The sequence below is a fragment of the Bacillus rossius genome, chromosome 3 (assembly GCF_032445375.1).
Source record: "Bacillus rossius redtenbacheri isolate Brsri chromosome 3, Brsri_v3, whole genome shotgun sequence".
Taxonomy (NCBI): domain Eukaryota; kingdom Metazoa; phylum Arthropoda; class Insecta; order Phasmatodea; family Bacillidae; genus Bacillus; species Bacillus rossius.
In genome coordinates this window covers 28177640-28203232 of record NC_086332.1, presented here as the reverse complement: position 1 = coordinate 28203232, position 25593 = coordinate 28177640, and the positions used below count along the sequence as shown (strand labels likewise).

General features: G+C 39.9%; 1 protein-coding gene across 1 annotated transcript in view; it reads left to right on the top strand.

Moving 5' to 3' along the window:
- The window catches only part of LOC134530439 (tyramine receptor 1), a 177265-nt gene extending 169627 nt beyond the window's left edge, over positions 1–7638 (top strand). Inside the window, exon 3 of the mRNA XM_063365259.1 lies at positions 4196–7638. Coding sequence (XP_063221329.1) covers positions 4427–5812 — 1386 coding nt within the window. The 5' untranslated portion in view covers positions 4196–4426 and the 3' untranslated portion in view covers positions 5813–7638. The remainder of the gene's footprint in view (positions 1–4195) is intronic.
- Positions 7639–25593: the final 17955 nt, after the last annotated feature.

Here is a 25593-nt window from a genome sequence, read left to right as displayed (position 1 = left end):
AGACAATGACCGCAACAGCCTGCCATCTTTATAAGACGTAAGATTGTCGAGTAACCGCTACCTACTTAAAAGTGAGTCGAGACTTTCAGTTTCAGTGTTAAGTTTTCACAAGATAAGTACGAGGACGTATCAGTAAGTAACGCAAATGTCCATTTTCAAGCAGGAAAATAATTAGTAAAATTTAAATAATTTACCAAAAAGGAAACTAGAGGGCGCTACTGAGATCTCGTGATTCCACGTTCCGATAGCGTTCGTCAATCACCAGTAAAATGGCGTTAGTGATCACATCCTCAACTGTGGAGGAGCAACGATGTGCATCTGAAGAAGTTCCTCGGCGGTAAGAAGTGTGACTGACGACGAACCCGAACAGGCAGAGCGAATGTGGCTCTTCCCCGCAACCGATGGAGTTCTGCGACACCGGGAAGTTCAAACTGATCCATCGCGGGGACAAAAATGTCTCAACATGCACGGAAGTTGTGTGGAAAAGGAGTAAATTTCCGTTTCATGTTGTCATCAAATGCTTTGTTCCTTTCTTTTTCACATTATGTACGTTACTTATTGAAACGCCCTCGTGCTGGCTAGAGAAACACAGTCGAGCGGTTACAGGTTCTGGACACACGCCAGCTGTCCACAGCTCAGTGCCCTCAAACACCGCCGCGAGGCGGGACCCCGTGTATTGGTCCGGCGAACACAATGGTCGGAATGTCCGATGATTGGGCGGCGTTGGCCAGGGGGCAGGGGGTCAAACATTCGGTAAACAGCAAGGCAGCAGTGGGCGGAATTCCCCCATCACCAGAAGTGCTCGTTCAGCCACTGCAGGGCAGCTACGGATTGGATTGTATTGTTGTCCCCACCACTGCGCTGTGTTGGAATGCTGCAGCTCTGGAAATAATATGGAACTCTTGAAACCATTTATTTAATCGACTTTACCACCAAATAAAACACAGCTAAAATTGACACGATAAATCTACATCTCGCAACTCAGCACGGTAACAACCCTGTGTCGTTGGCGCAGACAGTTTGTACACCTGATGCACGATTTTAATCAAGTATGTAACGAATCAATAAATCTCCTCCCGATCTGCTACCTCCGATGGTCTGGTTTCGGATCACACGCGGCCGTGCAGTTTTTCCAACTTGGCTAGCACTTCTCCGGTCTCACGCAAGTATTCTCGGTATCAACCAAACTGCTTCACTTCTTGTCTGCTCGTTCCTACATAGGTCTGACTGATTAACCTGTGTTACCCTCATCTCTGGCCTTCTCTTCATCGCCTTCATACTATTGTCTACATGACACGCTCAGAATACATCTCCATTCTCCATTCTCCATTCAAACGAACTGGCAACGCTAAAAATAAGAGCACTTGCATGACTCTTGGTATCGTCAAGAAGATAGCATTCCATAATTATCGTCAAGCAAGGGTCACGTCATGTTATTGAACTACAAAGGTTTTGTTGATAACCCTTGAATACGTTCCTGGCACAAGAGCTACAAGGGGAAAATGACCAGGCAATTATTTATTTATTTTTATCGTGTTAATTTTACATTGTACAATTTATTATAGCCTACACCCTTTTAGTTCATTAAATTACAGTCTAATAATAATAATCATTGCTTATTTGGCAGTAAAGCCCACTCCACTCGCTGCTCCTATACCTTATGTTGTCCCATAGGTAAAATGTAGGCATGAACGTTTGTATAGCAAAAAAGAAAAAATAATAATTTCTAACTCCATACCCATGATACTTACAATGCTAATATAATACCAGCCAACACATTTGCCAATCAAAGCCAGCATATTGGGGTAATATAAACATTTTGTTGTCCATTTAACAAAATACAGAAAAATTTTAAATTGGAGCTTTTTTTTAATTATGTAACCTGGTGAATGATTTTTGATATTTTATCTTCTCCACTTGATAAAATACATAACGAAGCTGGTTTAGTATTTAAGAACAAATTCAGACCAAGTTTATCATTTACGAGATTGAATTTTCATTGGTAGGTATGTTTCGAGATCTAGTAACAAAAATTTAAAGGATTCAAGGAAAATTGGGTTTGCTGTAATGATGTCGTTTACTTATATATATATATATATATATATATATACTATTACAACGAAACTAACAAAATCAATACTGTGAATCAGCTAAATAATATATATATATAACATTAATCAGACCGTTCATTATTTAGCTGATTCACAGTATTGATTTTGTTAGTTTCGTTGTAATAGTAAAATATGCCACCGATTCACATATTTTATATATGTTAGTTGATTACTAAGTTTTTTTTTACTATTTACATTGAAAAATTGTAACTAACATTTTTTTTACCCAGTGAAACAAATAAATACGCACAGTTCGCATAATAAACTCAAATGTAAAGTAAATAAAATCATCTCGCATTTTCATTTAGGCAAACAGGTGTGGGTTTTTATGAAATAACTATTTATTCATTAATATTATGGGCATTTGTTTCCTAATAAACGTGGATGTTTTAATTAGAGAGTAAAATTTTTGTTTAAATTACTTGTGAATATATAATTAATTTTAAGTAAGATATGTATAGGATATTGGCCTACGTAGTATTAAATAATAAAACCAATTGACCCAGCCATGTATTTAATAATATTAATAGCAATAAGATAAATAAAATGTATTGATAAATATTTGCTTAAACCACAATATGTATAATCCAGTAATCTGTTATTTAAAACGCAAGTAAAAAGGTTTTTGCATTGACGAGTTTTTGAACCACTTAAAACATTACCACTTTTGTATTACAATCACGCGTTTTTCTACTGAGCTAATACTATCTGCTCTTAATCAACCGTTACTACAATTTTATAATTCTGTATTACAGTTTTATTACGTATTTTAAATCTTACAATTACTTCTTTCTACGATGATTTTAGTTCATCAAATATATCCCATGGTAGTTTTGCTATAAAAAAGTTTTATTTGGGATACTATTACGTTTATTACGTCCTTTAATGTTTACAAAATTGACTATATACGAGTTTATATTGCTACACGTGACCCACCATCTTGACTATTTCGGCTCGTGAGAATAGCAAAAACCGTAATAGAACGTATTTTTCTGTTTCTGCTAAGTCGTCAGGTATGATAACTTTTATGCCCATAGCAAGACCCCTTGAGAGGGTGCTGATATGTTACCTACACGAGAGCAGGTGCGCTAGCAGAAAATATGCATGAAAACTGCTAAGGAAATGGGTATTGTGGAGGGCTGGCTTAATCAACTTGCAATTTCATGTAAGCTGCATGATAAATGTTATCTTAGGATTGTTTAACTGTTTTGCAAGAAATAGTATCTGTATATCTGAAACGCACGCCACTTCTTAAGAATAACACACAAAATATAAATTATATCACTGTCATAAAATGAGTTAATATGTGTGATATTGAGGCCTTAAACACCCTGATGATTAAACATCTCATGATTTCGTGTTCAAAGCCTCAGTTGCTTATGAGACAGTGTAAATGTCAATTTTTTGTTGAAATTCAAATACGGAAAAAATTTGTTAATATTTTATTACTTTTTTTATTTCATTCAAATTATATATTTTACTTAAATATGCCATTTCAGATAGCAAAATTGGTTTATAACACGAATTTCTTTGTTTGGATTTATTTCACACGGCAATAAACAATAAATCTCAATGTGAGAAGGTAGTTAACAAGCGATGTAATAGGAAAAAGAGGCAAAGTAGACCCGCAGAAAGTGTTGGGTTATCACACTGAGAAATCGCAACAAATGTAAAGCTCGGCACTATTCATCTTATGCAAATCACGTTATTGGTATAAATTAGTAAACGACATGAGTTGATGAGTCTTTCATTCGGACCCAAACTCGCTGAGAGGAAAAAAGCCACTGTGTTACACAGTTCCATGACATGTTTGATTTTTGGAATATACGGAAAATAAATTGCGCTTGTAAAAGAAGTAAATCCACTCATTTCTTAATCTATAAACTATGATCTTAAGGGTCCTGAAATTATTAAAATTAATCAAGTATTAATAAGTAATTAATTCCATGTTCGTTTAACAGTGGCTGTTTACTGCTGTGTTTTGACCGAAGCTTGAACAGATGCATTGTTATGTTCATTTTTCAAACAACGACACCGTTCAGGAGAGAATTTTTAAAAATCTATACGGTTTTTTTTTGTTACAGGTGTCCAAAAGAACTGATGGGCTGAGCTTCTTTGGGAGAAGACAGTTTCACCAGGTTTTGCTGTACCTGCAGTTGTAAGGTCGCTATTCGTTCGCAACACTGGATCGTACGGCTCTGCCCTTAGATCATCACTGTTCGTGACGACGCGGTGTTCAGCCGTGCAGTCCTTGATTTTAAAATGCACCTGCGATGGCATTTGGTGTTCACGCCCTCGTGAGTTGAACGCCGAAGATGGAAAGCTACGAGGACTACGGCGAGGACAACAGCTCGGCGAGCTACGACGACAACGACACGCGCTACGGGGGCTGCTCGGAGGGCCTCCCGCCCCTGTACGCGAGCGTGCTGGGCATCGCGCTCGCCGTGCCCGACTGGGAGGCGGCTCTCACCACGCTCACGCTCGTCCTCATCATCCTGCTCACCGTCGTCGGCAACGTGCTCGTCATCCTCAGCGTGTTCACCTACCGGCCGCTGCGCATCGTCCAGAACTTCTTCATCGTGTCGCTGGCCGTGGCCGACCTCACGGTCGCCATCCTAGTCATGCCGCTCAACGTCGCCTACTCCATCGTCGGCCGCTGGGTGTTCGGCATCCACGTGTGCAAGATGTGGCTCACCTGCGACGTGCTCTGCTGCACCGCGTCCATCCTCAACCTGTGCGCCATCGCGCTGGACCGCTACTGGGCCATCACCGACCCCATCAACTACGCGCAGAAGCGCACCCTCAAGAGGGTCCTCCTCATGATCCTCGGCGTGTGGCTGCTGTCGGGCGTCATCAGCTCCCCGCCGCTGGCCGGCTGGAACGACTGGCCCGAGCAGTTCCAGAACGACACCCCCTGCCAGCTGACCCAGCAGCAGGGCTACGTCATCTACTCCTCGCTGGGCTCCTTCTACATCCCGCTCTTCATCATGACCATCGTGTACGTGGAGATCTTCATCGCGACGAAGCGGCGCCTGCGAGAGCGCGCCAGGGCTTCCAAGCTGAACACGACGAGCCTGGGGCAGGCGGCGGCGCCGGCCAAGGGCGGCGACAGACAGGACCAGGAGTCCGTGAGCAGCGAGACCAACCACAACGAGCACCCGCGCCTGGAGGGCGCCGCCAAGGTGAAGGAGAAGAAGAAGAAGGGCAAGCGGCGGAAGAAGGAGAAGACCTCGGCGGCGGGCAACGGCGTCGACGGGAAGGACAAGTGCCTGAGGCCGATCCTCGTGACCGAGGACTCGCTGACGGACAACAACGACGCGGCCGAGTGCCGCAACTCGCTGCCGGCGGACCACAGCAACCCCGTGCCGTGCCCGAAGGTGGTGGAGGCGTCGGTGACGACGCGGCGCGCTGTGCCCGCCAGCCAGTTCATCGAGGAGAAGCAGCGCATCTCCTTGTCCAAGGAGCGCCGCGCCGCGAGAACTCTCGGCATCATAATGGGGGTGTTCGTGGTGTGCTGGCTGCCCTTCTTCCTCATGTACGTCATCATCCCCTTCTGCCCCAAGTGCTGTCCCTCCGACAAGCTCATCAACTTCATCACGTGGCTCGGGTACATCAACTCCACCCTCAACCCCATCATTTACACCATCTTCAACCTGGACTTCCGGAGGGCTTTCAAGCAGCTGCTGCATTTTAGGCCGTGATCGCCCTAAACACTCTCCAACACTGTGTCTCAGGATCGTGTTGTTCTTTGTGGTCCAACATATTATTCATCAAATCAATAAAAATAAATCATCTTTGTCACTGAAAAACAAACTAAAGTGATGAAAATGTTTACATCTATTCTGTGACAGAGATCCAGCTATTTCAAAGGTTGTTGCAAAGTGGATTTTCCATTTTCTTCTTTATAATCGTGATCACGTAAAACTATCTGTTGTCAGCTTGTTACCAAAAATAACTCTTGTGATAAATATAATGTGTTGACAAATGCCAATTTGTAGCAATATTGTTCACCATAATTGTCAAATTTGGGAATAAACATCAAATAGAGTTATGGACTATTAGAACAGAAACACGATAGTAATTATGACTCGCATTGGAATCTAAAAACATTTCTCTTTTTTTCTGAGCGTAAAAATTTTTATCTTTGATAAGTCGTTTATTATAAAAAAAAATAAAAAAAAAGGGCCGAGTGTAATCACTCTTACGCGTGTACAGTGTAAAATACATATAAGTCATTGTTTCAATTCTCTTTCAACTCTATATATAGAAACTACTTCATCAAATCTGCTCTTTAATACTCTTAAATATAAAAGACTGTAAAGAGTGATAATATTCAAAACATTTTGCTCAAAAATTAAATTCCTAAGTTTTTATGTCATGCGTACGTTCAAGAAACATATACAAAGTGTACATATTAGGAACGTTATTTTGACTACAGCTGTGTAAACGTGTTATTGTGGATGAACGTGAGCACCAATCGGAGTGAATTTACTTGTTATGTATCACATGTTAGCTTCATAAATTGTGTTTTTCGGAGAGCATTGTATTGAGGAGAAAGTGCGATGTGACTTGGAAGACAGTTGTATTTCCCCCGCAGCGTCCGAAGCGGGGTGAAAGGAAGAAGTGGTCGCAGATAACTGCCCTACTGGACGAGACGAGCACCTCCCACACATCACTCACCTGTACCGTCTTGGTGCACCTTCCCTCCGAGTCCACGTCCACATACACTCCTAGACGGAACGATCTCCAGCCACACGTCACTCAACTGTACCGTCTTGGTGCACCTTCCCTCCGAGTCCACGTCCACATACACTCCTAGACGGAACGATCTCCAGCCACACGTCACTCAACTGTACCGTCTTGGTGCACCTTCCCTCCGAGTCCACGTCCACATACACTCCTAGACGGAACGATCTCCAGCCACACATCACTCAACTGTACCGTCTTAGTGCACCTTCCCTCCGAGTCCACGTCCACATACACTCCTAGACGGAACGATCTCCAGCCACACATCACTCAACTGTACCGTCTTAGTGCACCTTCCCTCCGAGTCCACGTCCACATACACTCCTAGACGGAACGATCTCCAGCCACACATCACTCACCTGTACCGTCTTGGTGCACCTTCCCTCCGAGTCCACGTCCACATACACTCCTAGACGGGACGAGCTCCAGTCACACGTCACTCACCTGTACCGTTTTGGTGCACCTTCCCTCCGAGTCCACGTCCACATACACTCCTATACGGGACGAGCTCCAGTCACAGGTCACTCACCTGTACCGTCTTGGTGCACCTTTCCTCCGAGTCCACGTCCGGGCTACGACGACCGCCAGCGAGAGCCATGTGAAAGTTGCCCTTCAGTCTGTCCTGAGCCCGATGACTGAGCGGCCGCCCTCACATGGTGCCACTAGTTCCTGGCTGGCTGGCTGACTGACGTTTCCTTCGTTGTGTTTTGTTAACAAACTGCAGTATTACATACCTGTAAGACATGCCATAATAAAAACACGTTTGTTTTCAGATGTCTAATGTTGCTGCGTCATTTCAAACAGTTCCTGTTGTTCTATAATAACACTTTGATACTTTAAAAAAACATGATCCACTCGTAAATGTGTACAATTATTTTGTTTGCTCACAAACACACTTCCCAGGAACATATCGATAAAACAAAAATGTTTATTAGCAGACTGGGCAGCTTATTTACGTACGAATGTAGATGAACTGCGCAGATCATTCATTAAATTGAAAACTCTAAATCATTTACCTTTCTTACAAATCACAGGTCAAAACTTGCATTATATTAGTGATTTCTTAATGCAATTAATTACTGTACACACAATAAACCAGTTATTTATGACTAAACTAGATTATACGGTGCAAAATACTGTTAGGCAAAATATCATTAAATCTTCTTGGTACAATGAGAGTTCTATTGCAATAATTTACGGCATGATCACCTTATCATTGAGTTACAGTGTATCACCTCCAGATAGCGGACGAGAAGGAAGAAATGTTTCCAAAAATGTTTTATAGGGAGCAGCACAGTATTCATTTTACAACGATTTGTAAAAAAAAAAAAAAAAATGTAGTTTTCCATTATGACACATTTCCTCCTGTTTTGACGGAGGCGACGTAAAAGTACCTTAATGGAAAACTGCCATAACAAAAAAGGATGTATGGGAATTCTGCAAAAATTTCTTATTCATTCCACGGAATGAGATAAACGGCCTTACTCGTAAAATCGTAATGTAACTAGCTTCACAGAATTTACATTTTTCCACACTGGAATAATTAAAATAATTGTATATCATTATTAAATTAGTGCAAATCAAACGCAAATATTCAAGGTTTTCGTATGTAATGTTTTAATTATTAGGCTGATAGAACACAAAAAAACTCAGATATTAAGGTTATTGCATTATTTAAAGTCTACAACTTGTATTTTTAAGATGCTGAAATGCGAGGAAAATATTTTGTTGCGGTGTAGAAAGCACAGGTCAAGCAGCACATGCGCTCTAGGGGAGACATAGGCTCGTACATCGAATGTTGGTGGGCTTTGAACAGGCTTGCAGTCTCAAAAATAAACTCTGCTATAATTTACGTATTTTTTTATATTAGTAAATAAAACTATATTAATATGCGTAGCATTATTCTGCTTCTTTAACACTGTCAGATCAAATTCAAATTACGTTTTTTGTTCCTTACAGCACCTATAAACGAATTATGACAAATAAAATAACAACAAAAAACACATTAACACAAGCCATACACTGATACATATCAATAACTTTGCGACAAAACACGAAACAACACAACACACAGATAGATTAAGATTGATAAAGTTCATGTTAACTAATTGGTTATTTTAAACAGAAACTGAAATGGTGTACACAGAATAAATATGTAGATTACCAAAGTTTTAACTAACCTTTGGCTTAAGTTTTTTACCAATGAATGTTTCTAGATTATTCAAAAAGAGTTATTATTTTTAAACATTTTATAGTTAATAATGATTTTAAAAGTGTCACTAATTCTATAACTGCTAGTTGAAATGCTTAATCCAAACAGAAATATTATGTCTCAACCAAAAAAAATGGTAAAAATATGTATATAATACACTGATTGAACGTCTAATAAATATAAAGTTAAGTTTATATAGGAATGTAGCATATTCAAAAGAAATTGAAAAGCCTGACATTTTTTAAATATTAATTTAAGAACATTTTTCGGCATACCTTCAATTCTATTCTAATTAAAATTAGTTGATGCAGAGAAAGTTATAAATTTAATAAGACCTAAAGATCTTCATGTGTTGCTAATAGTATTATCTACATGTTGGTGGGAAAAAAAACTTAGCATCCAATATAACTCGAAGGTCTTAAAAGTGGACCCCACGTTTAATGTCATTACATACTATGTGATAATTCTGATTAATTTAATTAGTTTTTCTTACTAAAGGTTATACAATAAATGCTATCTTAATTCAGAGACGTTTGTTAACTTGAAAACCAGATCTGGACAGCTGGAATATCTTGCTGAATAGTGTCACAAACATATTATCCAATTTTTTTTTCATCAGCATCTTTTCTTGATCAATACTTAATTACAGTTGGAATATCATTTATTAAATATTAAAGAGTAGTTTAGATAAACTACTACTTTGCGGAACACCTAATACCATTAAATTGCATTTTCAAATTTGACTGAAAAGCGTCTATTTGTAATATACTTAAATGTATATACATGTACCACGAATTGCTTGACGAGGCCTAAAATTGATAGTGGCCGAGAACCAACGAGCCGCAGCCCGTGGCTCAAGTCCTCCCGCCTCTGCAACGACCAGCCTTACTAATTACCAGGCCCTGCCCCCCGAGCACCGAGCTGCCCCGCACCGCAACAGTGGCAGGGCCGCAACCCGAGTGCACCGCTGGCCGACGGGTACGAGCTCGATTTTCCTGTCGTGGCCTACCCGTGACGGCCTAGAGGCCAACCCCAGCCCCAGCTACCCCCGCATCACTCGGGGCACATAAATGAACAGGGAAAGAGAGCCCCAACGAAACAGCCTGCTTCAAGGCAAGAACAGCCAACTCCCCCCCTCCCCCCCCCCCCTCCACCACTAAATCCTATTACGCCACGTAATAAGCCAATGCTCGCGGACACTCGCACGCAAGTAGAGCAGGCACCAGCATCACAACCAACTGCTCCACCGCAACCCTGCCCAGTAGAAAAAGCCGGCCCTCGGTCCTTTGACAGTCCGAAACCTTCACACGGGACCCGAACCTGGCCCCAGTCCTGGAGCCGATGTGCCGACTGATGGCCACTTGGTGCAATCCGGCCACGCCCCTCCAGGACAAAGTGCAAGTCTCGGGTGGGCTTCGTGACGACCATTAATTTAAGTCCTGTCAACGATATAAACCCCGCTGACTGTAGACTGTAGAACATGTATTGGAATACACGAGCAATCAGAAATAAAATAATTTATTCACGGATCATTTACTCAAATATACTTGCAGCTACAAATAAAACCTATTTAATTCAATCATATCACCTAACGATCTTAAATTACAACATTTATAGGCGCGACCGCGAAACTAGAAGCGGAGGGGTTGCCCTAGTGATCCACAAAAGTATTAAACATACAGTTTTTTATCTACCACAATTTGGTAGGTTGGAAGCTTTAGCAATTAGTATTAAATTAAATACATTTTATATGGTTCAGCTCGCACGTGTTTAGCAATTGGCGATATTAATGCGAAACTTAAAGACTGGAACGGTCGGAACAACACAGCCAATGGCTTCTTACTGCAAAGACACGAGTCATATACCAATAATGTGCTCCCTCAGAGCCAACACATGACAGTGGAGCACTAAGGTCTTATCCTGACATATATTGTTTTATATAAGAGAGTTCGCGTGGGATTCGAACTCAGAGTCGTACATGAAATGTCTGGTCACTTCCCAATGCACGTGGATACCATCACCAATCCGCCGAGAAAAGTCAAAGACTATATAAAAATAAAGCTGACTGACAAGGCTTTCAGACGCACCTAATCGATAATTTGCCAGCAGTCGAAGCTGCCAACCTAGAAACAGAAGAAGCTGTAGAATCATCTGTTACCGAACTCACAGTTAATATGCAAACCGCAATCCACTCATGCATTCCAGAAAATTAGGTTAAGTTTAAGCAGGACGAACTGCCGGCGTATAATTACTCAGAAAAAATAGATTGAGGCGCGAATCCACTAGACGTAGGCAGCGCCATATTAAAGCGCGTATTAATTAATTACAAAGCATTATTACCGATGAAATAGCTCTATCGAGGAGTAGCCAATAGTAGGCGAAAGTCTCTTAGCTTCAGGTGCCAAATGGCAGCACCTGGATTATGACAAAGCGATTTCTCCATAAAGTAGTAAATAAAATACCTCCACTGCAAACCCCCACTGGTGTCGCTTTTGCGCCGATAGATAAAGCACAGGCATTTGCGGACACGTTAGAATCTGCCGTTTAAACCAAATATCGAGCCATGCGACCATCGATTTAAAGCAATGATTTACAGGAAATTTAGAATAAAACTTACTCAACCATTAACCTCATAGCCTTACTTAACTCTATCACAGGAAGTTAAGCAGGCTATTAAGCGCATGAAGCCTCGTAAGGCCCCGGGAAACGATGGAATTCAGGAAATTTTCCTTAAGAAACTGCCTGATGAAATCTTACACTATTTAGCTGAATTAATAAATGCTATGCTTAAATTACAGTATTTTCCTTCTCAGTGGAAAGAGGCGAACGCAAATGCATTTCAAAAAACTGATACGGATAAAACACTACCGCAGAATTATAGGCCAATCGGCTTGCTTGGTACAGTATCAAAAATAGCTGAGTATGTAATATTACAAAGACTCAATACCCACACCAAAGAAAACAACATCCTACGAAATGAATCATTTAGTTTCCGTAGAGCTATTCAAATACACATCAGTTATTACGAATGCCTGAACAAACAGTAACTGCGTTTACATGGAATAGTTATAAAGTAGCAACATTCCTTGATGTAGAAAATGCATTCGTCAGAGTTTTCCACGCAGGACTAATTTATAACCTATATCAAGCAGGCTTCCCCGCCTGCTATATAAAACTGTTAGTCTCGTATTTAGATAATCTGTCATTTCAAGTCACGATAGAAGGGGGTCACACACTGATGTAAAAATCATCAAAGCAGGTGTCCCGCAAGGCAGCATTTTAGGGCCTATTTTATTTAATACATTTATCTACGATATGTCTAAGCCCGATCGTCGCTTAGTACGGTTTGGCCTGTGTGCAAATGATCAGGTACTGTTCAGTAGGTCACACAATTTAAATCTTGCAACGGAAAGACTACAAACTATCTCAGTATTCGGCGATTCTTGTTTCTCTAAATATTGTGACGACGGGAATGGATTTCCTGAGCAGAATAACTGAGAATCACCTTTAGTTTTGATGAATTCGATCATTGAATCTGTCAGCATGACTCCTTTAAATCCAATCCAACGGGGCAGTCAACTTTCATTCGGGAATATCCCCACCTTTCCAACAGCGATGGAGGAGTTTACGCACCCGAGCACAGGAGCGCTAACGAGGGTGCCGGTGATTAGATTCGTTCGGAAGTGGGATTCGGTTCCAACTTAGACTCCGTCACTTTGCGTCCAGCTCCGATCGCGACCAGGAGTTCCGTACCAATTGAGTGAGATTCTGCTACTCGCTATCCTCGTTACGGATTTTTTCGTTGAGCTTTTAAAAAAATCCGAAACTTCTGTTTTTTGAACTTTGTCATGTCAAAAGTTTCTCTGAGAAAGGTTGGGTTTATAAACTTCGAAAATACTTGAGACGCGTTGTTAAAAAAAAACACGTTTCCAATTACCGGTTTTTAAATTAGCCTAATCGAGATGCAAATACACAACGCTAGCATTGCTCAGCTCTCAACTTCTTGCATTTCGAATTTTATATTTGATGTAAAGTGTTCCGAAAATTTTTAAAAATGCATACGTTATTTTAACAGAAGGCTAAATTTTATTTTTATAAAATGCATCTTTTATTTTTTGTATTATTGCACAGTTAAAGCAAGTAGCGCTTTTAAATCAGATACAAAGAATTTCTCATGGCATTTACGTGAAATGCATTAGTTATAAAAAGAAGCTCGTTAAAGAAATGTTTTCTACAGTTTTACAGTTTCGAGTTGTAGAGTTTAGACTTGCATGTTGTGGGGTGTAAAACATTACCCCGTGCGGGGGCAAACAGCCCACGTCCATCTCTACCTGCACCGCCAGTTACAAGCATTATTTTTCAACCCCGCTAACCTTGACTTCGCCAAGGTCACTTGCGTAAACGCAGTAGAGACGCAAAACTAAATTACAAGTTTGATTGGGTGTGCAGTAGGTTATTGCAGCGTTCAAGACAATTACATTATATGCAAACATTTAAATTTATTCCCGATAAATTAGAATACATGAACCACAGAGAAGTAAAAAAAAAATATGTGAAAAACGACATAAAATTTACAAATGCTATACGTGACGCCCGGCCGTAGCGATCACGTTAGCTGCGGCACAAAAAACCTTGCCATCGCATCAGTAAGTCTGTCCATCGCCGCGCGAGGGAGGGGAGGGAGAGTCCACACGAAATCTTGGCTTGCGTCCCAAAAACAACCTCTTCTTTCACCATTAATAAAATTAAAGTTTTACTTACATTGGTGCTCGCCGTGCCGTAGAAATTTACCAAACTGTACCGCCTCGGGTACCCGGGCTGTAGACTGGGCGTAGATGACCATGTTGCACAGTCAAATGGCGCCGGTCGACGCACTTCGGGTCGTGGTGGATTAACACTCGCGACTTGCGAAAAAGTTTAAAAACGTTGATGCGAAATACGTTGCTGTACATTACAGGTTATCCAAAATATAATGCAGCTGATGCGGGCCGCGACAACGATAACTCCGCGTAGCAGTGTCCATGGTTAACTGTTCATACCGAAGTGTGGGTCGCGTCCCAACTCCCGAGCACGGAGTTACCCTGGGATCTCATATTCACAACTGACCCGCCCGCAAGCTTCTCTCAACTTTGACTGCCACTCCCCAGAGTCCAAACTGTCCGCTCGCCGCATACGTCACACAGCCGTGACGTCATCCACCCCCCTCCGCTAATTTCCCCCTCTCTCATGCGTGGACAAGTCCATTCAGTAGGGGTCAATGGCCGCACGGTAAACCACAGTACTTGATTAAATATTAACTAAAACTAGTAAAGACTTATATAAAAATAAATATAAAAACATTACTTAAAAAATTACGTTAAAATTATAATTAAACATAATAAACACAAAACATAATCACATGAGACACCTGAAGTGTCTCAATGTTTTATAAACTACCGTAGTTTTCTTGCGTTATCTTACATACTGCGTCAACGCACTCTCGTTTTTTGAATAATTTATAAACACAGTTTAAGTCTCTAGTAATAAATAATAGATGAAGTAATGCGAAGAATTTAAATCTCGTTACGAGCATAATGAGTTACAGAATTTCACTATACTAGGAAACTGCGACGGAAAATTCTCGTATAACATAGCTACTGTTAACAATCGCTTTTAGCTAATCGAAGATCGCTTGAACTTGCCGAAGGGTTGAAGTAGTGACATGCGCTATGACCCCAATGGTTTCAAATGGGCGAAGACAATTTCAGAAATATTTAACATTAGTAAAAGCTTTGGGTGCATGTTAGTCTATCATCTTCACTGGTTTTCTATTAAATAACAAGCCTCTTTACATGATAACGAAAACGATTCTTGATAACGTTTTATATGACCCGATGACACCAGATTCCACAATCCAATCCACAAATTCATAAAAGAAACTATTCCTTCACAAATAATAAACACGTAGTATTCAGTTCTTTTTTTTTTTAAATCCTTCCAAAAACTAAAAACCTTTTTATAGTTCATTTTCGTTCCCAAAGATATTACACCCAATATATTGCACTGTCATAGATACATACACGAAAAATTTAACCTACCTGCAATCATGATTGAAACGCACATTAAAGTAAACAAAATTGATCATGAGTATTAAATTTCACCCACATAAAAATTAGCACTGAAATTTAATGACAAAATATAGATGATTTACGAATCTTAACATCGCTAATACTTTTCAGAACCACCACTTGATTTCCCTGGGAACGTTTTTTAACTAAGAACTTGGTTTAACATTAGTTTTAGAATGTGAATGGACCCAGGTTGGAAGCAGCCGCGTGCTCTTGGCAGCTCTTGGCAGCAGTAAGCATTAGACTGTTATTCGACAGACGGCCGGAATCCTGAGGGCGTGCTATTGGCATTCCTGGGGCGCGCCGTCCCCCCGTCCCCCTGCGGGTAAAATATAGACGCAATTTACAAGCGAGCACGGTGCAGGCGCGGACGGCAGAGGGCTGTAGCACTCGCGTCCTGGCAGGACCTGCAACTGCCTCCCGCGAGACAGTTCCGACAGCTTTTATATTACTTTCTGGTAAAGAAGTAGATTTTTTTTCAGCGCAAGGAAACATACGATGTGCTACGATAGCGGGTGGTATACATCAATCTAAGTTTCTTGTATTGGCTGTGCTTAGAAATGTCGGAACAAGGACAGCTCTCTGATCTCTGATATTTAGCTGAATTGAGGATGAGAGTTAAATATTTTTTTAAAAATCCATTAGCGTATTTTTCTCGTAAGGGACACTAAGAATTTTTTTTCAACTTGGATGGTTCAGGGAAATGTAGTTTGGTTTTTAAAGTTCCGTATAATCTACATAGATAAAAATATAAATGTTCGTTCAAAATCTCAAATCTCCGAAAGTTCTTCATCGATTGCTTTGAAATTTTGACACAGCGTTGCATTCGAATACGCGCGTGTTTTTATATACATATGGCAAACCTTTGACAGCTAAAAAGATAGATAAAAATATAGATAGGTAAATATGTATATAAATGAATGTTTGTGTGTTCGTCTTCTGTTTTGCAAAGATAAATGTATAGCTAGGAAGATATAGACGCAGAGAGATGGATATAAAGAGAAGTATAGAGAGGGAAATAGACAGAAAAATAGAGAGAGATATAGATATAGAGATGAAAAGAGATATATATATAGGTAGATGTATTGATATATAGATAAAAACTTGGATACATAGAGACATAGTGATATGGAGATATATGGATAGAAATATATTTATAGAAAAATATAGAGAAGTAGCGGTATATAAAGAGATTTCTATATACTTATAGATAAAAATATAATGTGAAATATAGAGGTACCTATACAGAGAGATAGGGAGATGGAGAGAGATGCTTTCTTTATGTGTATCTAATTCAAACAAAAAAATTGAAAGAGGTATATCAACGTATGCCAGGCATTAGCTAGTTTCTAATCAATGCTCGCGCCTATACTGAAAACATGAACAGCTCATCTTTAACGCATGCCCGCGGAAAACCTTTTTTTTTTTAATTCACAAAATTTTATTTATATACATTTTTAAAGCAACAGTACGCCAAAATAAAAAAAGAAAACTTTTTTCGTCTCACTTTCAACTCGCAGTTCGGGCTACATAATTTCTCACTTAGAGACACTCTCAAGTAACTTTGACGTAACAAAGTTATCAAGTGCGGTACGGAGAGCCACTATACAAAACCACCGTGCAGCTTCAGAGAGGAAGAAAGTTTTTCCCGTGCATAATCTAGCTCGCGACTCAAAAAAAAAAACAGACTTAATCAACTACAACCTACAGTGGAGAAAACTAAATAATTATTTGTCTCAGCGCAAAAATAACATTAAAATTACATATAACTTGAAAATTTCCGTTTCGCAAAACGGAAAAATAATTCATTCGTAATGGATAGCAGCTGCCTAAATTGTATACTAGAACACATGACAAATAAAACTATTAGAATAAATAAACCCTACCTGCATTAATGGGAAAGCACTGCTTCAATAGTAATTTCGTAACTTGCATTTTTTTTTTTAAGTACTAAGTTTCTACACACAGAAAATGCTAGCGAGTGAATATGGCACATGTTGGTAGGTACTAAATGTAAATTGTCCGTGGCTATGACAGTGAAGCAGTTGACTTAGACCTGAGACTTCTATCAGTAAGGTATAAAATCGCCTATATCAGTAATGAAGTGTTCCGCGTATTTGACTTCTGGCCGTGTTGTTCAGAGTGCCAACTCGTAACTTGTACTCCAGTACTTCGTGGGAGCTCAGTAGAGGATTTGGTTTACGTCCTGCGACAGGGGCGTGGAACATGGCACGGCGGGGCACACGCCGGACATGGTTTGGGAGTTTCTTATTATCCTTTTGAAAATACATAATGAACTGGGGGGAAATATGTTCATTTGTATGTTCATGTGGATTTATAATTTATTTATCTTTTACATTAAGTAACTCAGATGCAATATCATTAATTAATTTAGTCTCTATATTAATAGTATTGCCTGAAAGTAATTACTTTTTTATTTTAATGTTTTTTAACAATCATTTTGTTTTATCACAGATGAGAAACGTATAGCATGTAGTCAAAAATGTATTCGACATGTATGTCTAAAATTGTAGTTTGTAAATAATATATTTTTAATAGAAGTAGTGCGGTTGGACGCACGCCCACTTACAATGCGAGTGGTTCTGGGTTCAGTTCCGGGCAACAAGTTGGTGCCATTTTTGTCACTAATATGTTAAAGTCAATTAAACTGTCAACAGATGCTGTCAAACTATCAATAACAACTAAATAAAGAGGGGAATATTCTGCTATTTGTTAATGAAAATTACCAGCGAGCCAATCATTATATTTTTTTTAATAATAACATTAAAAACATTAAAAAATTTAAAAAAATTAACACAAAGTAGTCAAGTGCCGAATCTGCCAAGTCACGGACAAATAATCAGAAATATGCTCGGCTTAAGCAGTACCTCTAACGATCCAGACTAGAATAATTCATCATGACCACACGCAATAAACATTCTACGAACTCTGCTCGCTAAGTTTCAGTGTTCGAAATTAGTTTTCGAAATAAAGTTGCAGCTGCAGTGATTACACCCTGGAAGAGCGTGGTGTGTTCGCGAAAATAATGGGAAAGAATTCGCTCGGCGGTGGTTGAAACAAAGAGCAATATTGCAAACTTAAGTTTAAATTACTTCGTCGGAGTTGGCAGTCCTGTTGACTATCTGTTCCGAAGTTCTCCAAAGTTTGCCGATCGCTCGCGAACAAACACCACATTGCAAAGATTTAGATATTTTACGGTCATGGAGTATTTTAAATAACGCTTACCTAACCTAACCTACCTTCCCGGAAAAAAATTGAGATTATTTATTACACTTACTGAACCTAACCTCACTAACATTTTACTTCGGTGAAATAACGGAACTGTTCGAGTTGTAGTTGTGGCTTTCATCCCTGTAGACTGTCGGCTATCCATTATTTTAGAATTACTGACAATAACACGCAGCGTTTGATTGTAAAAGTAACTCCGTTCGTACTAAACCAAGACACTGCGATGCAAGATGTTCCTTTTACCTTCCACAAAAACCCGTTAACTGACGAAACTCGTCCGTAAATTTACCAAGAAAATCGAGGTTCATGAACCCTTCGGACGCGAAAGCCGACGAGGTTCCTCGCCCGCCAATCACAGGGACTGCAGCGCCCGGACGAGCCAATGGCGAGCCAGAAGCGAGCCGAGCCCCGCCGACGGGCCTGTCCAGCCGAGTCCGGCTCGTCGCAGTCCGCACACGTGAGGGCGTCCTTCCTCGGAGGCCGAGCACGGGAAGCCTTCATTTCACAGACGAGAGAGCCACACACGAAGTTCCCCGAAGTTCATGCCCGCTTTTTTTCCCCGTTCTATCTCATTGTATAAACCGGTGTGGCATTTCATTTTGCGGTTGATTAGGATAGGTTAGCTACATTATAAATACTTTAAAACATTGTGGATGGTTGGTTATATTAGGTAAGTATAGCTACATTAAAAATACTGTTAAATCATTTTATTATTGCTTAGCAAATAACTTTTTAATACGTAGCTATCCAGGGATAGGAAATATCACAGTATCTTTAATGTAGCTATCATAACCAAATCAACCGTCCACAATGTTTTAAAGTATTTATAATGTATCTAACCTAACCTAATTCACCATTAGTTATCATGAGTTGCAATGAACAAAAAAAAAACCGAAGAGGCACGATCGGGCGTTCGGCTCTCTCGTCTGTGAAAAGTTGGCTTCCCGCCGAGCACAGCCGGAGTCGCAGGTGAATGGGCTGCTTCGAGGGGAACCTGGCCTGCTCTGGTTGAGAATTAAGATCGGGTTTTGGCAGGTGTTAACGGCTTGTAATGGAATGCAGGAAACTCGGTGTTTGCGGGTTCATTTGAGAGATACGGGCTAAAATTTAGAGACTTTTGTTTCAGAAATTAATATTTTTATTTAGTACCAGTTAATGCCTGGCATTCGTTACTATGCCTCTTTCAATTTTTTTTTTTTTTTGTATTTTGTTTGAAGTAGGTATGTACATATATACAAAGCATCTCTCTATATCTCTTTGTATGTGTCCTATAAAGCTCACTATATTTCGAACTATATAAAACTCTACCTCTATATACACCTATATCTCTCCTTATCACTATATTTCTTTATGTATCTATATTTATATTTATATCTCAATCTATATCCCTATCTTTACATCTATCTACATATCTATATACATTCCTCGATCTCTCTATATCTCTCAATACCTCTCTATACATCTCTATATATCTATGTCAATGTCCTCCAATCTATATTTTTTAACAGAATACAAAGATACATTCTTTCGGTTTTTTTTTCACCTGTCTGCTTTTATATATTTTTTTTTACAGGTCACAGGTGTGACATAGGATATAAATATACGCGCGTATTCGAATGCAACGTTAGGTCAAAATTTCAAAAACGATCGGTGAAGAACTTTCGGAGATTTAAGATTTTGAACGAACGAACATTTACATTTTTATTTATATATATTTAAATGCCAGAACTTTACGATGTTAGATGGTGGAACCTAAGCAATACCAGCGTAACTTAAATTCACTCGAAACCAGATAACTTCAAATTGTTTGTGTGTCTAGCTTAATTTTCTAAATTTATATCAAATTCAAAATGTTTTATTCAATACAATATTTAAAAGTTTCGAATCTCCAAATGAACTTCCTTTGCTCTATATTTCAATCATAATCTATTTCCCTGGCTGTTTAAAGAGCAGAATGTAATCAATTAAATTGTTGGTTTCTGAGTTCGCATTCACCAGTAACATTAATAACTAATCTTAACCATTTCACACTTTTTAGGTTTTCCTATCCTTGTTGTCTCCGATAGATACACGTTCTATAAGTATTTCAATTTTATTCTAATGTGTTCCCTCATTTACAGTGTGCATTGTTAATTCAGAATATAATTTTTTTGTTAAATGAGAGACTAAGAGCTTGCTCAGTGTGTTAAATTTAAAAAAATTGGCGTAATAGATATTTCAAAACTAGTACAATATCTTATCTTAAGATTTATGTTGATTGGAACTTTGCATTGGACCGAAAGAATGCATTTTGTTTTGGCTTCCTTGAGCAAGATTCATTTATACAAAGCTAAGGTAAACTTGGTAAAGTCAAGCTGAAGCGTAAAATTTTTCTTGCGTCACAAAAAAAATACTGTCGCTGGCCCGAGGCCAGTTCTGAACAGAAGGGTCGTCGAGCGAATTCATCTGCAGTTCAGAAAGCTATTTACGAGGGAAAGGGGCAGGAAAACAATTTTACAGTTGACCTGTTCGAGACGCTCGAGCAAGTGGCGCATAAAGGCTTAACGCAGCTATATAATCCATTGTTGACATGAGCCAACCGCTATGCCTATCGCGCGTGAATATCGTCTTGGTCACGATTAAATTCTCTTGCCGAGGAAATGCTCGTGAATGTTCAGCGCTCGTGGTAATAGGCTTCAACGGCATTGTGATGTGCGGTTTTTAATCTTCATTCACGGCAAGGCCTTTAAAAAAAAATGAAACCACCTCTAGATTCTTAACTGAACAAAATAACTCAGTTCTTGATGTGACACTTCTCGGGAGACTTTGGATATAAGCCTATCTAAAGGATTCACAGCGTTGCACAGAAACACAGTTGAACCATAAAGGAATCATTGACTTCCTAAAACCATTAAAATAGACGTTTCCTATAAAATAAAAATATTCCCAAAATAATTCAGCTCTTTTATATGTGACATAGGTAAAGGAAAAGTTCGACAATATAACACCCTTGAAGGTGTCTTTTTCACAGCAAACCAAATTTAACATACCGGTATCGGTGCTGTCGATAGCAGCATTCCTCATCTGTCGTCAGGCACAAGTGGAGTATGAAAGTCACGAACTAAGGAAATGTGAATCTGTATGTTTGCATCAGCTGGAAAGGGGAGAGAAAAGAGAGAGATAGTCTTCATATTCGGGAGCTGGATGTCGACTTAGGGGACGGATACTACCGAAAGACGCCATATTGGTTTCAACAGTTCTTATTCCATAACAAGTCCTTTTCGTTTTAAAATTGAAAATTTGACTTCTATAAAGTATAGATCTCACATTAAGACATTAAAAAAAGCCAGTAATATAGTGTGTAATGATAGTATTAACATAGTTACCCAAAAAAAAATACTAATGACCAGTGACTTCACAGGGTAAATTATTTGCTGTAAGTCATTTTCAACTTCAGACATTCCAATAAATTATAAACAAACTATGCATTTTACGAAGCCTATTTTTTTTTAGTATGGAATGATAGAATATTGCTAAGGCCAAAAATATGTTGAAAGAAAGATGGCGTTCTTCTGGTTCTGTCTCTCCCCCTTGAGGAACCGGGATCATGAGATGCGCTAGCAAAATATCATAAGCAGGTGTGCAAGGTTGGTTCGGCTCATCGTGTTCCGCCGGGCTTAATGAGCGAGGCTGCGCGCCCAGCTGTGATCACACGTGGAGACTTGAAATCTGTCAACAAATGCACACAATTCATTTAAAACATAGCCTGTCTTATCGCATTAAAATGATGACTTATCAGGAATTAATGATAATCCCACATTTGATCGGCTTCTCAAAGGAAAGAAAACTCTTAGTAAGAACTTGAAAGGGTTCAGATATGGGGGACGAGACTATAAAATATGAGTCCGAATTCGTTCGGCAAACTTCAGTTGCAGGTTTATCACAACAAAATAAGTTCAAAAGATATATATGACTTAAGCTCAAAATTGGGGCTGAACAGCACTTTTATTTTAAATAATAGGCTAAGTATTTAGGATGGAAAACTAAGTGCCTGAATGATGTTTTATTGAACGAAGTACCACAACACATCAAATTATTTTTGGCTGTGGCGATATACTTTTTTTTTTAATATTTGGGGTTAACTCTATTTCCAACGAAATTTTGCGGCGTGTTACTACCCGAAATTATTTCAATGAAATAATTTTGTCACAGCGACAAAATTCGCCGTGGTTGTAAAATTCATTCAATTAAACATAATCCAGACGCTTAGTGATCCATCTCAAATTCTTTCACTGGTATTTACAGTAAAATTGTTGATCAGCCCTAGCTACAAAGAAGCATACCAGCCTTGGGAAGCACTTAAGTCGTGCAGTTGTTTTCGAATTATTTCGTCGTGATGAACCTGCCGTCGGTGAAATTCAGGCCCAGCCTGTATAAAGTACCAGCGCGCGCGCGGGAGCTGTGGCCTGATGCCGCATCCGACACGGCGCGGCGCCGCGCGGCGATCTGTACCATCCATCGCCGCGCGGCATTTCCCAGGAGCTCCATTTCGACGCGTATTACATCCCCTCCCCCGCCCAGCAGCATCAGCAGCGGCGGCCCAGAGTATTTCTTCATTTCACGCCGCAGCACCGCCCCCTGCCTTCCTCTCCCCAATCTTCCCAGCCTGTCTGGAGCCGGCGGTCGCGTATTTCTCCCCGGAGCCGTAACGCTGAGTAATGCCGGGCTAATAGGGCGCCGCCGAAAAGTAGCGTGCGTTCGAGGGAAGAGCTAACGAGAAACTAGGTGCTCGCTGTGTTTCTCATGCTTTGCGGCCAGGTGTACCAACCTAGGTTATTCCGAGTGAATCTTCCTTACAGCTGGTAAGGTTAAGTCAAGATCAGATGTAGGTGTAGTAGGAGAATGAGCGAGAATAACGAACGAAGTGTAGTCAAGACATCTGTAAGACTCCCTGAAGGTTTCCCGTCGCCGTTTTTTGTTACAATTGCGATACGCCATAGCGTGCATTTTTGTGGGCGATTTTATGTATCATACAGAGTGAGCACAATTGATCAGTACACATTCAAGAAATCATAAAGACTAAACGGTGCGGCGAATTTACCTGAAACGTTTTCAGTTAAAAGTTAAAGTGACTCAATTATGCGGCAAAAATCGAGGCGGTATATTTAAACTCTTCCCACATCTTATGCAGTGTGTCGGCGGTGATAGACTCAACTGCCACTGTGATTCGCTGTCTCAGATCCGGCAAAGATGGCAGTGGTGGCACGAACACTTTCTCTTTGACACAACCCCGCACAGAAATTATTCGCGTGAGATAAAGTCTAGTGATCGCGGTGGCCATCTTCCCCACACCGCATCGTCGACACTTGCACGACAAAGCCATTTCCCAGGGAGATGTGTGTTTAGGTGTTCCTCAAGTCAATTGGAAGTGAGGCGGTGCACCATTTTGTTGGAAGATGATGGCCTTTGAATCTTCTCACAATTGAAGCAGAAGCATGTCGAGGTAAGAATGACCTGCGACAGGTTTTCTTGTGAAAAATAATGGCTCGTAAATCTTTGCCCTCGACATGGCATAGAAAGTTAATTTTTTCTGAGAATCTCTCTCAGTAGTATGTCAATGGGCATCCTGCGCCAGGATTCAGGATGTGGTTGTGGTGTCGGTGTCCACCATCTTGGATTGTGACGTCACGGCGGCCATCTTGGACTCAAAAATTTCTCAAAATTCCTCAAAATTGTCTCAAAATGACTAAAAAAATCCCGTTTTAAGAAAAAATTTCCCGTTTTCGAGGGAAAAATACCCGTTTCGAGGGAAAATTTCCCGTTTTATTTCGTAAAAATCCCATCAGCTAGAAATGTCCATATGTAGGCTTAAGCATCCATGTCTACAGCCTCAGATAAGCCTCATCATGGATGACGTCACCGTTGCAATTTCCGTTACGCCCGTCATCTTTATCCGGGGACTGGCTTCTGGGTGTGGTGTCGGTGGTGTTGACCGCCATATTGGATTGTGTCGTCACGGCGGCCGTCTTGGATGGTTGTGACCTTGACCTTTGACCTTGACCTTGACCCCGACGGCCATATTGGATCCACCATCTTGTATCCGCCATTTTGGATGACGTCATTGTGTTTTCTCGAACATTCCGGCGATGTGTTTTCCGCCATATTGGATTATTATGTCACCTTTGCAATTTCCGTTACGTCCGCCATCTTGAAAATCTTTATTTATTATCCGATTTTAATAAAATTTTTTTTAAAATTTATAAAAAAAAATAATAAAATTTTAATTAAAAACTATTTAAAAACAAACATTTACGACACGGAGCTCGGAGTCCTCGGTTCGAACCCGGTGAGGGCAAACAAAAAATATAAATGGCGACCGATCCTTCCCACACAGTGGGCGCAGGCATACTGACTCCCGCCACTTTTTTTTTTCAAAGCATATATATCGTCACCTAGTATGACGTCATGTCCGCCATCTTGTCTTCGATGCTGGAAGCCATCATCATTGTATCGTCGGCGAGAGTGCGCGACGCCATGTTAGTTTAATTCTTATCCGCTAGAGTGCAGTAATCATTTACTATTACTGTGACACCCGACATCTTGAAACATGGGCACCATCTTGGAAATCCGTAATTATTTAGCTAGAAATTCGGGAAGAATTCCAAAATTCATTAAATAAATCACTCATAATTTTACATATTGATTTGATCAGTTTCAGTCCTCGGTTCGATACCCGATTGATGCAATAATGTTTAATTTTAAGTAAAAAATAATAATTTCAATAAACCATGTTCATCATTCGTAAAGAGACTCTAAATCCTCTACTACCATCATCATATCAGACATCAAGACCACCATATTGGAAATTCGTAATTTTAATGCTAGAGATTCGGGAAAAAGTTCAAAATTCATTAAATAAATTTGTAATCCATAAATGATTGATTGGATCGACTAAGGTCCTTGGTTCGATCCCTGACCGATACAAATCAACTTTAATTTTAAAAAATACCACAAAAGCAAAAAGTTTGAGAAAATAAAAACACCGCAAGTTCTTTTAAAACATTTTATTACATAAATTCAATACACTACTACAAGTACAAAAAAAACACTGACAAATTACTTAAGCCTTTTGGATTCCTCGATTCAAACAGTCTTCTTATTGTACGGACTAAGCCTTTTACATGACTTT